At 42.2% G+C, this 12187-nt stretch overlaps 1 protein-coding gene across 3 annotated transcripts in view; it reads left to right on the forward strand.

Moving 5' to 3' along the window:
- KIF13B (kinesin family member 13B) overlaps positions 1 to 12187 on the forward strand; it is a 124492-nt gene that overhangs the window by 98345 nt on the left and 13960 nt on the right. For all 3 annotated transcript variants that reach the window (XM_071447761.1, XM_071447768.1, XM_071447776.1), the window contains 2 exons: positions 6527 to 6644; positions 7286 to 7419. In XM_071447761.1, the coding sequence (XP_071303862.1) occupies positions 6527 to 6644; positions 7286 to 7419 (252 nt within the window). The remainder of the gene's footprint in view (positions 1 to 6526; positions 6645 to 7285; positions 7420 to 12187) is intronic.

Consider the following 12187-nt stretch of genomic DNA (forward strand, 5'->3'; position numbering starts at 1 on the left):
TCTCCTCCCTTCCCCTCAATGATTTCTCTCATTGCATGTTTCAGAGTCCAAAGGTCCCAGCAGAGGTAATGCATTAGGTCCACCTAATGAGTGGGATAATAATTTTATCTCACTATAAAGTTGATTTTGCTCACTCACACGCTTTTATTTCCTGCTTTGAAGATGCTGCTGGTGGTGCCTCATTTGCATAGCACAGAGCAAACGAGTTTTTCCATTGAAATGCTGTCATTAATGCAGTGTGAACTGGTACAAAGCAGAGAACTTTTCTCCTTGGGTGCATCTGATGGGTTCTTAAAGAGCTGGAGCTGTTCAGTGCCATCTCTCACAGATTTTTGGACAGGGTGAAGTAATTTCAGAAATAACTCCCTCTCAGCTGAAAAAAACAGACATGAAAGCAAGCAAATATCTAAATATCTGCCAGTGAATATTAGCCTGGAGATGAGATAAACATTGAGACTTTCTCTCAAATCTTGCTCAGCCTTTATGGCTTTTACAGTTCAGTGTGAGCAGCTCTTGATTTCTGTGAACGAATGACTTTAAAATAATCACTGGGCCAATGGAAAACGTGCTTTTTCTTAGTTTTGTGGTAGTGCTCTCAGAGGAATGACCCAAGCTTTGGTTAGCTGGAATTTTTGGCAGTGGTTTGCATGAGGTTTTGCAGCTCTTGGCCATGGCTGTAGTTGCTGCCAGAGACTCTGTGCTGCAGGAATGTGGAGCTGAGGTGGTGGAGCTGCTCCCCTTGCTTGCAGTGAGCTTCAATCCAAGGCACTTGTTCCTCAGGACATGGAGATGGGACCTCCCCAGCTGGGAATTCCTGGTTTGGAAGGGATCTCTGGTTCCAGGCTACGTTGGACAGGGCTTGGCACAGCCTGGCTTAGTGGAAGTGTCCCTGCCCATGGCAGAAAGTGGAATTTAAATTTGGTGATCTTTAAACCCTCCTAACCCAAACTATTCTGTCATGCCATGATCCAGTTTCAATAAGAAGATGAGCAGAAGCTTTTGTAATCCCAATGGAATATTTAACAAATCCTTAAATGTCCTTATAGCACCTGGACATCACAGAGCTCGCTGGTGAGATCAGTCCTGGCCAGTTTAGCATAAAGGACCTGAGAAGAGCTTGACAGGCAGAGTTTTGGTTAAGCTGGATGTCCTTGCCCCTTGGTGAGAAATTTGGGGGCAAAGAAGTCTTCTCCAGCAGTCATGGATTGTTATTTTATTGCCATTTTACCAGGAACTGGGTGTTGTTTATGATAATAAGCCAATCCCAAACAAGTGATTTAATGTACCACAGGAAAAAGCAGTCACAAGGCAGTGACAACACATGAACTGGGTGCAGAATATTGATGGAAGCCCTTTGCACATTCCAGGATATTCCTTTCCTTAACTTTTATTCCATTTCTTTATTTCTCTCTCTAATTGTTGTTCCTTGCATCCCTGCTGCCTTTACCATGGATTTTTAGCTTTGTGGAAAGGGCTCCTGAGTCTCATTCCTCTTATGTCAAGCACCATCCATGCTGGTAAAATTTGGGATTTGCTCCATTCTCCATCACTCAGAAGAGCCAGGACTCATTCCTCTGTTAAAAAAAAAACAACAAAAAAACAAAAAAAAAAACCAAACCAAAAAAGGATTAAACAAGAATATAGTTGAAATAAGAATTAAAGATGGTGTCAATGCAACTACAGCAGGCAGCTCAGGAATTTCAAGAATTGAGGCCTGGATTCATCTTGCAGACTTTGGCAGTAAAAACATGGATGGGTGGTCACATCCTCCTGAAGAGCTGGAAAAGTCCTTCTCCAGGACTGGAGCAGAGGTGTGGGATTGGCACATTTTGGGAAAAAACCACCTTAAAGGGTATCCCAGTGTGCTGAGAGCACAGAGGGATTCCAGGGAGCAGGACAACTCACACTGAGCTCTGCATTCCTGGGAATTTTTAATTTCTGAATTTACTTCAGAAGAGTTTTATGGATTTTCATGTTGTCAGCAGGACTGACCTGAACCTCTGGGTTCTGTCTGCTTGCTTAAATGAGAAAAAGGCAATTTTTACTCCTGTTATCACTGCAGATGTGGGGAGAGTGAGATGAGTTTGATTTCTCCTTGCACATCAAGTGATGCAGGGGTATTGAGTATCTTAGTCTTTATATCAAATACTTGGAGTGAATTTTCATGTCCAAGGGGGCTTTTGTTGGAAATTTAATTTAATTTAATTTAATTCAGTTTAATTCGGAATTTAAAAACTGAGTTGACTAAACAGGATGAATCAGAGGCACAATGAATGGAAGGCACCTCTGAGGTGTTTTACAGATCAGACCAAATCACATATTGATGAAAAATATCACAAGTTGCTCTTACAACACCTCTGACAAGAACCATTTTGTCTTGGACATTTGTCCTTCTTTCCCAAAGGCCCAGTATGTGTACCTCAAACTCCAAGTAAGACAAGATGGTGCCATTAAACCTTCAGGTTTTTCTGGGAACCAGAGGGTTTCTTTTCAGCAAATTGACACTGTGTAAATTGAACTTGAATAATCCTGCTGTTCATGAGAACAAGTGCCTTTTGTCCCAGCTGTGTGTCCCAGCTGTTTGCTTGTGTTCCAGTGCTCCGTGGTCACCTTTTCCTAAGCCTTTTCTGAACTGCTGAAATAATAAAACACAAGAATTATTCATTTCTCTTACCCAGTGGCTGCATTTTAATGGTCTGTCAACTTCAAGGAAAGATTTGTCAGGTAAAGCCTCCAGATGACTTAGGTAGTGATCATCCCTACCTGCCCTAAAGGTTTTGTGCATGAAATAAATCCCCTGGGGTTTCTCATGGAGGATGTGTGGAAGAAGGGAAGGCAGAGGAGAAGAAGGAGAAGGTTTTATAAAAATAAACCACTTTATAAACAGCATTGAAACACGTCAAGGGACGTGCATTCTTCTGGTGGCTACTTGGATTTGTTAAATTAAATCACTTGACCTCTCTTTGGTCCCTTGGCAGAGAGCAAATATATTCATGAAATGATGACTCCTCTGGGCAAATGATTTATAAGCTTCCTCTCTTTCTCTCACCACCCTTGTTGAGAGAGAAGAGATTCACAGCACTTAAAAAATAATAATAAGAATAGAGTTAAAACTTTGGTGGTGCATACACAAAGCAGCACAGGAGAGTGCTGGGTGACGTCCAGATGGGAAACCTGGAAGCTTCATCAAGTTAATATAATTTATAATCATTTTTATTTTTATTTTAGTGAGATTGACATGGGCTATCTTTCAATCCAGCATAGTAAAATCATTCATAAATTACCTTTTCCCTCTGCTGAGTAGTTGACACTTCAGTTGTCTCCAGTATTTTCTTTTCCAAATGTTTCTCCACCTGTTGCCCTGATTAACCTGATTTTGATGGTTTGTTGTCATCTCAGAGTTGAGGGTCCCAAATCTGACCTTCAGGCTAAAACTGATCTCTGCACTCTCTCCAAAGCAAATGTAGTTCAAAAACCCAACATGCCTTAAGTAAACAACCACACAATTTATTTTTTTTTTCTTTTCTCATTCCTGTTCTCAGGACCTTAATTTTATTTCTCCTGGCAAAATACTTAAAATGACGTAGAAAATGTGGTCATCTATAGTATCAAGGCTGAAGCAAAATTTCTGGAAGATCCTACATAAAAAAGCCTTTTCCTACAGAAAAAGTCACCAAATGCTGCCATTCTTTCTGTGCAGGATGAATATTCTGAAAGGGTTCTGCTGGTTCTTACCTACTCAGTTTTTCAGCATTCTCCAAACAGGCCTAGAAAGTCAAGATATTGCCTGAAACCATTTTACTCTTGGAGCAGTCAGTGAAGGGCACTTCTGACTACACAGGTCATGACTCAGAAAATTATTTAGTTGCTCTTTACCTGCACTGAGTCCCTGTTCTAGTAAGCTACAATACTCTTGAGTATTTGTAATATTCTTTCTGTTTCTTCTTTTTCTGTGGCCTCCAGAAGCACTTGGGCTTGGTTCAAGATGTGGCATTTTGATCCATTGGTCTTTTTAAGTGGATCACTATCCCAAGATCCAGAAGGATCACTAATCAAGCTTTGTATTCTCCAAAAATGAAGCTTTCAGATGCTTTTCACTCTTCCATAGCTCTTTTTCCTAATCCAGTGCCAACATCAACCAGGGTGATGACAGACTAGGCCAGGAGGAAACAAAACCAATGTTTCAAGATTATTTTGATTCTTGTGCTATTTGGTTTGAGTCTTCCATTTTTTTATTAATCTCTGCACATGATAAGGCAACCTGAGAGAAATCTGCACTGATAGAAACACGAAAGCCCAAAAAAAAAAAAGATTTTGGGGATGAGGAATAGGAAAGAAGCATTTTGTGGAGTTTTCCAGCCTCAGACACGACTCTTGGATGTGTGTGAGAAATAAATGAGTTGCAGGTCAAAGATGATGCTGGAATTGGAAGCTCAAGGCAGGGGCAGAGCAGGAAGCTTCCAAGAAGAGTTTAAACACCAAAGTCCTCAAATCCAGCAGCTTAACAAACCCCTGCTTCTCCCAGCCTGGCTCCAACAGCTTCACTTTTAGGATGCCTCAGTGACCTCAGACACCCATCAGTTATCCCAAATTTGTCTTCCCAGGTGCAGCACTGGCTGTAGCTGGAGCAGGAGGGCTGAGGACAGGTCCTGCTCTGCCCAAGTGAGGTTACTTGGCTATTCAAAGCAGGAGCAGCTTCCCTGGGACTGACTTATAGATCCAAATGGAAATGATTCTTGCCCTGGGCTGCTCACCATGACCTTCAACCCAGTGGAGAAATCTATTCCTCCTATCCTGGCTTATTTATTATTTGTGAAACATTCATGACTTCAGGTTCCAGTTAAGATTAGTTTGGCTGCCTGTCATTATTTTTATGTTCAAGGTCAGATTAATTCCTTGCATCCAGCAGTGGGGAGCTACTTGAAAAACCACATTTTCCCCCTCTTCCTCCAGGAAAAAATACATTAAACTTATGGTCTAGGATGCAGCAGGTCCTTCCATCCCTTATAACTCCTGCACCTTTTTACTGTGAAAGTATTTCTCTTCCTGTTACGTCTTTCAAAACACAAGCAAAATTCAGGTGTACAATAAAATCCAGATTTTGCACCAACCATAGCACAACTCTTCACCAGACAATTAAATGGGATTGGACTTCAGTTTTTATCAGGGATTAGACTTCAGGGTTTTTTTTTTTGGCTGCACCATCCTGTCCTTGCAACCCCTGATTGTGGAAAGGTGAAGCTTTGCATGCTCATCCTGAGAACATTTTGCCACCTGAACAGGACAACACTTTCCCACCAGGCCCTGAGACTTCTTGAAGAGTCTGAGCCTGGACTTTTTTGACCCATAGGCTCATAAATGGGTATTGAGTTGCCTTCCTCTCCTCTAAATTAGGTGAATGAGAAGGCGCTGCTTTGGCAGTTTGATTTTGCATGTGTGCCTCCCTCAGGTGTTTTCAGGACAACCCTGTGGAATTCTGGTTTCCCTTCCAGCTCTACACACTCAGTTGGTGAAGCAAAACCAAGCCCTGTCCTGCATCCACATGAAGCTTCCAGCAGAGCCACACCCTGGACAGTCACTTGGAGTAATCATTGCAGACAAATTTATAAATTATTTTGCCTAGCAAGATAGAAGAATTAATAAAAAATGGATTTGGACACACAGATTCTCCACACTCACATGCTGCTGTGAAACAGTGGCCTGGAGTTTCTCTCTGTTAGCCAAGAGGCTTTGTCACTGAGCCAGTTTCTGGCTGTGAGTTTGAGAGGAAAGTTCCAAAACCACAGTGGACCTTTGTAAAAGCAAGAGAAATCACCCCTGGTGTGTGGGATCCAGGGGAAAACCCAACCAGAGAGCCCTGGGATCTTGGGAAGGCAAAGGAGCTGCTCTTTTCTCTGTCACTGTTTCTTCCTCATCTGCATCAGGCTCTTGTAGGGCTGAAAATAATCTTCAAAACCTATGTCTTAACCCTAACCTGTCCTCATCTTTTTTGTCCTGCTATCCACAGCTGGGATATTCCAGCTTTCTCTTTGCCAGAAGACTTTGCAGTGCCACAGTTGCTTCCTGTTGATGTGTTTAATTCCTCCTTTCTCTGACTCCAGGCACAAATATCCAGCCTTTAGGTCTTGTATTTCTTGTCTTGTTTAAAGCTCTGTCCTCACCCTTTTTCCTGGCACTGCTTCCACTTCTCCTGAGTAGTTACACAAAATATTCAGGAATTTTGGGCAGACAGCACCATATTATTTTCACCTGGTTGTAACATACTCAGCTTCCACAACACAGCAGCACAAGTGAGTGAAATATTACAGCTGTGAGGTCTAGAAATAAACTTTTTCTGTGTCTTTATGCTGAGGGTGCTCATCTTTGCAGGGCTGGGTCTGCCAACTAAAACAGCTCTGGGGAAGGGTCTTTCCTCAGCTCTGGCACTCTGGGCTTGGCAGAGGGGCTGTGCAGGGTGTGTCAGGATTGCTGTGCTCCTGCTGTTGTACTAACTTGGAAAAAAAAACTTTTGTTTTTTCCCCTCTAGGGTCGATGGGAGAGTCAGCAAGATGTGTCCCAAGGTGCCACAAACTCCAGTAGAGGCATTAGTCCATCTCGTACCTCCCTGCCAGGCTCTGGGCAGCAGAACCACTCCCCTGATCCAGGTAAGGCTCTTCTTTAACTCACAAAACTCCCCTGATCCAGGTAAGGCTCTTCTTTAACTCACAAAACTCCCCTGATCCAGGTAGGGCTCTTCTTTAACTCACAAAACTCCCCTGATCCAGGTAGGGCTTTTCTCCAGCTCATAAAACTCCCCTGAATCAGGTAAGGGCTCTTCTTTAACTCACAAAACTCCCCTGATCCAGGTAAGGCTCTTCTTTAACTCACAAAACTCCCCTGATCCAAGTAAGGGCTCCTATTCAGCTCACAAACTCTCCTGGTCCAGGTAAGGCTCTTCTCCAGCTCACAAAACTCCCCTGAACCAGGTAAGGCTCTTCTTTAACTCACAAAACTCCCCTGATCCAGGTACAGCTCAGGGAACTTCCTAAATGTGGGCTAAAGTCACTGCTCAATAAAGTCACAGCTCCTGAGTGTCACTAAAAGTCAGAGAGTGCTTTCCCTTGGCTAATTCTTTGACTACAGAAGTCATCTTAGAAAAGAAGTTTTGAAAGTTAAAGCTTCCTTTAAAAAGAAGTTTTTTAAAAATTTTTATAGAAGGTTTTGGGTCAGCTTTGGAGGTTTTGTTTTTTCCCCTTTCTCCAAAGAATAATTCTTTTCATGTTTGAATATTTTGTTTTTCCAACAGGTATTGGTAGCCTGGCTGCTTCCTACCTGAATCCTGTCAAGTCCTTGGTGCCTCAGATGCCAAAGCTGCTGAAGTCCCTGTTCCCTGTTAGAGATGAGAAAAAGGGCAGGCAGAGCTCTCCCCTTGCACAGCAGGTAAGGCATCAAATCACCCACAAAATCCAATATTGGTGAGTGAGTGCTGCTGGGCTTGCTGGCAGAGAGATGTTTTAGAAAAGTTGTTGCAGAGCAAACCAAGCTTTTGATCCATTTCCCCTCCATCCTGTCCAGGGTTAGTGGAGCTGCTGGAACTTACTGGCACACACTCAGCCCACTTGGCTTTTTCCAGGTGCCAGCTCCACTCCCAGGGTGATTTATGGGCCTCCCACTCACAGCAACAATGGTAAAATTTATGAAGGGCACTTGTTGTTTGTGTATTGCCAGGAGGAAAATGTAATTCTATTTTTAATTCCTTATTTCAAATCCCCACCCCTCATCCCAGCTTGTGTTCACCTTTTACCATCTTTCCCTGTGTACTTGGGGCAGTTGTTTTGTTCATTCTTATCTCTTCCACATGTCAGGGAAGCATTTGATTTCCTTTTTTTCCTTTTGGATGTTGTGCTGCAGAGCTCCCACCTGCTCCAGATGTGGCTCCTGTGCTCTGAGCAGAGGTTGATGCACAGTCAAGCTGACTGGAAAAACACTTTTGTCTTTTAAAAAAACACCAGATGAAATAGAGAATCCCATTCTAAATCATGTAATCTCCTTTATTTATGAGGAATATTTATTTATAAAGGAATATTTCCCTCTAGAGTAAATGTTGAAGGTTTAACAAACTGTTTTGAAGATGAATCTGGAGCCACATCTGGTGGGAAAGGTTTTGGGATTCCATTCTGGCTCTGCTCTCACCCTCTTCTCTGCCTGGAGTTCTGGAAGCTCATCACTTACTAACTCAGACTTTTCTTCACCTCTTGCCATGCAGGCAAACATTTTAAAGAATATCTTCCTCCAAACAAACCCTAAAATCCCTGAACAACTCTTTTTTTTTGTGTGGATGAATCCAGATATTTTGTTTGCTACAACTAAACCTGCTGTTACAAGAACCTCCCAAGAAGTTGTTTTGGCATAATAGAAATACTGTAAAATATTAAATAGATAGATTAAATAAATCTACTAACACTTAAATATTTTTAAAAGAAATTTCTGGCACATGTAGCACAAATAAGAACAAGGCAGTTTTAAAATATTCTTAGCTTGATTGGGGATTCATTTTACATTTTAATCTCACCTTTTGCTTGGTGCTGAGGCTGGAATTGTACAAACTCCCTCATCTATGAACTGTAGAGAATTAAAATGAAGGTGGTGACTTTCTTTAAAGGTATTTGGGTATGGAAAGATGCAAATAGGTGCTCTTACAATTGCAGTGAGAGCCTTTCACACCTTCTTGAATCCTCAGTGAATCAGTGAGAGCTGAGAGGAGAAACGAGGCCTAATTTCCTGCCTCTAGTCTAACCACCTGTTCCCACTCCTTTCCTGTTCAAGATCAGTCCTGGATGATTTGTCTTGAAATCAAGTTTTAAACTACAGAGACATCTCTTTAATGAGATTTTAGTTTATGTTATGGATTACTATGGAAAGTCAACCAGGTCATGATCTCAGCAATTTTTAATAGGAGGCAAAATGCTATTAATGCTTTGTTATTTTAAAAAAATAAGAGGAGTGGGTGGTGCTTCAGTGCTTGCACTGCAGAGCAGCTCAGGGTTTCCATGACCAGTGGGTCTGTGTAATGTAATGAAATGTTAGATTTATTCTCTACTTTCAAGTTTTGCAATGGAACAAATCAGCTGCATTGCAAGTGCACCTCCATGGTTTGAGAGGTTTTACAAATTCCTTGCAGCTTTATCCATAGGGAAATGGGGCTTTTTCACTGCTGTCAGCAATCCCAGGGAATTGTGGAATTTCCTGAGGTGGAGAAATCCACAGGGATCATTGATCCAGTCCCTGGCCCTGTACAGACACCCCAAAAGTCCCATCCTGTCCAAACATTCCTGGAGCTCTGGCAGCTTTGGGAATGTCACCATTCCCTGGGGAGCTCTTCCAGTGCCCCAACACCCTCTGGGGAAAAAACCTTTTCCTAATCCCACCCTAAGGAAAGATACACAGCAGACAGAAAAAAAAACCAGAAGGAATTGCCCCAAAATCAGCTCCAGCTTTTTCCGTGCAGCACAAAAATGAAGAGGTGCCTTTACAGCAAATCTGGCTTTTGAAGATCATCAATATCCCATCCCATCCCATAATTTCCAGTGCTGCCTCTTTCTAATGGCCTGAGGATGCCAATGTGGGCATGGGAGTTGAGCTGGGGGTGGTGATGGATGGCTGAGGGACACAGGGGGACATGGGGGGCTCAGGGGGTCACTCCAGGCAGCCAGGAACTCCTGTGGAGCTGGAGAAACTGCACCACGGAGGGGACACCAACATTTATCTCTGATAATTTTTCTGAGATCTTTCTCAGCCTCAGGGAATACAGAACAGCACCTCCAAGGCTGTGGGAGAAGGAAATTTCAGTGCTCAGTGGCAGGGGACATAAATGAATGTGCAAGGTGGGAGAAAATCCTGTAAGGGAGAGGCAAAGCCTAAAGGACTTTCTTGGCTCTAATTGCAAAGGAATCTGTCCCTTAACTGGGAACTGCTGGAGTTTTGTTGCTGTAAAGAACAATTTGGGAGAGCAAGGTTCAGGAATTGAAATGACAAAGGGGATGGGAGGATTTGAATCATCCTTTCCTGGGCTGGGACCTGAGATATGGGGAGATTCAGGTTGGATTTTGGGAAATGGCTCTTCCCCCAGAGGGTGTTTGGGCACTGGAACAGCTCCCCAGGGCATGGTGACATTCCCAAGGCTGCCAGAGCTCCAGGAGGGTTTGGACAGCTCTCTCAGGGGTGCACAGGGTGGGATTGTTGGGGTGTCTGTGCAGGGCCAGGGCTTGCACTGAGTGATCCTTGTGGGTCCCTGCCAGCTCAAGATATTCCATGATTCCATGAAAAGCAGATTTCCAAGGAACAGGACTGAACGTTTTTCCAGGTTTGGAGTTGAAGTTAAGTTCACCATGACTATTCCAAGTACCAAATCTCTGATCCTGTGCTGGTAAAAAAGGAGATCAGTCCTGATCAGTAATTATTAAAATACACTTTTTAAATTATTTTAGCAGCTTTTTATTTCAGTCCTGCCCATTGCTTGGAGCAGCATCAACATTAAAGTGGGCCAGCCCACCCAAAATTACCTTTACAAAGTGATCTCCCCTTGTTTAGAGTGGGTCCTTGTGCTTCAAAAACAACAAAAAAAAAAAGGCAGAGACATCCCAGTCAAGGTGGTGGGAGTGAACAAAATTGCTGTCTTTGACCTTCTGCTGCAAGTTTAGTAACTAATCTGGAGAATAATGAACCGCAATTAATGAAATCTGCTCTCGTATTCAAGTGTGTTTCTCAGACAGCACATAAAATAATTGAAAGAACTTCCTGCTCTCTAATTAGTTAGATTGAATTAATTTGGCATAATAGGATTCTTTATGTAACTTGCAGAATGGCTTCCGATGAAGCTGTTTATGTACCTAAAAGATTGGGTTCTGATGAAGCTGTTTATATACTTTAAAGTTAGAAAATGCCTCTTTTCTCCTTTATCTGGTGCCTTTAAATTAATTGCTAGTAGTCTGTAAATAATAAAAAAAACCCCAACAATTTAAAGCTTTCTCAATGGCTGGAATTGCTTTTTATTTTCCCAGCCCATTCTTGAAAAAGCTGAGAACCACAGAGTGTAAGATTTGGAGCCTTCTGACCCTCCCTGCTGATGGGGAGAAGCTTAAAATCCTTGTTTAAAATATGCAGGTGGAGGGAGAAGCAGAGTTTCATCTGCCTGTGCTTAATTATATTAGGTAGGAATTGAAATCCCTCTTTTTTTATTCACATGCTGCGGCTTTCCCAGTGTGCCCCAAGCAGAATTCCTGTTCTTTTCCCTTGTGACCCCGTGGCTCTCCAGGAACTGCCTGTGTAATCACATTTCAGGGCATCACTGGGTGCTGACATTAAAAATGGACATACCAAATTCCACTTTCTGGGTTTTTGGCATTGCTGTGGCAGAAGGAAATTACTGTGGCCAATTTGGTGAGCGGATTTCGGTCACCTTCCTATCCAAGAATCTTTTTGGATGCTCAGATGTCTTGAGAGAGAGATCTTGAGTCACAGATTTACTTAAAATAAAACAAAAAAAAAAAAAGATAAACTCTTTGAATTTCCATATAATTCATTTTTGCTTTATGGTGTAGCCACATGGAGAGGGCAGCTGTCACTTGTTTCCCTTCCACCTTCTGATGCAGGCATAGAAATTAATCTTAAAAACTAATGAAATGCAGTTAATGAAAGGCTTTCTAAATAGACAAAACCCTTTTCTGGCAGTCCATTAAAAAATAACAGTTTCATGGATGGGCCTGGTGCACAGTATAATTGCTAGAACTGACATTCCTTAATCAAATGTAAATAATGTGGCCTCAGAGAACCTTCTTTAACATCTTGAAGGCCTTTTTTTCCTTCAGAGTTCCAAGTGAAAAATCATTTGGATGCTGCAGTCAGCAGAGCTGCACAGCAGAGCTCGTGTGTCTCCTTGTGACTCAGTTGTTGGTGTTTTGATTTCTTTCTGAGCTCAGTTTTCCCTGTCATCCTCAAATACAAATAGTTTTTGATGAGAATGAGTGTGGAAAACTGGCTTTGGAAGTTTCAAACCACTCGAATTTCTTTGTAAACTAACTTAAAAATGGGTATGAATTACTCTTTTAATCTGCCAGGACCTAGAAACGAAGTAATTGAGCTGCATAGGAAATGGTGTGGGTAATTTTGTATAAATTGTACTAGAAGTGGGGAATTCTGATGTCTTATT

Source organism: Agelaius tricolor, unplaced genomic scaffold (assembly GCF_023055355.1).
Source record: "Agelaius tricolor isolate 1412-34295 unplaced genomic scaffold, bAgeTri1.0.p SCAF_1, whole genome shotgun sequence".
Classification (NCBI taxonomy): domain Eukaryota; kingdom Metazoa; phylum Chordata; class Aves; order Passeriformes; family Icteridae; genus Agelaius; species Agelaius tricolor.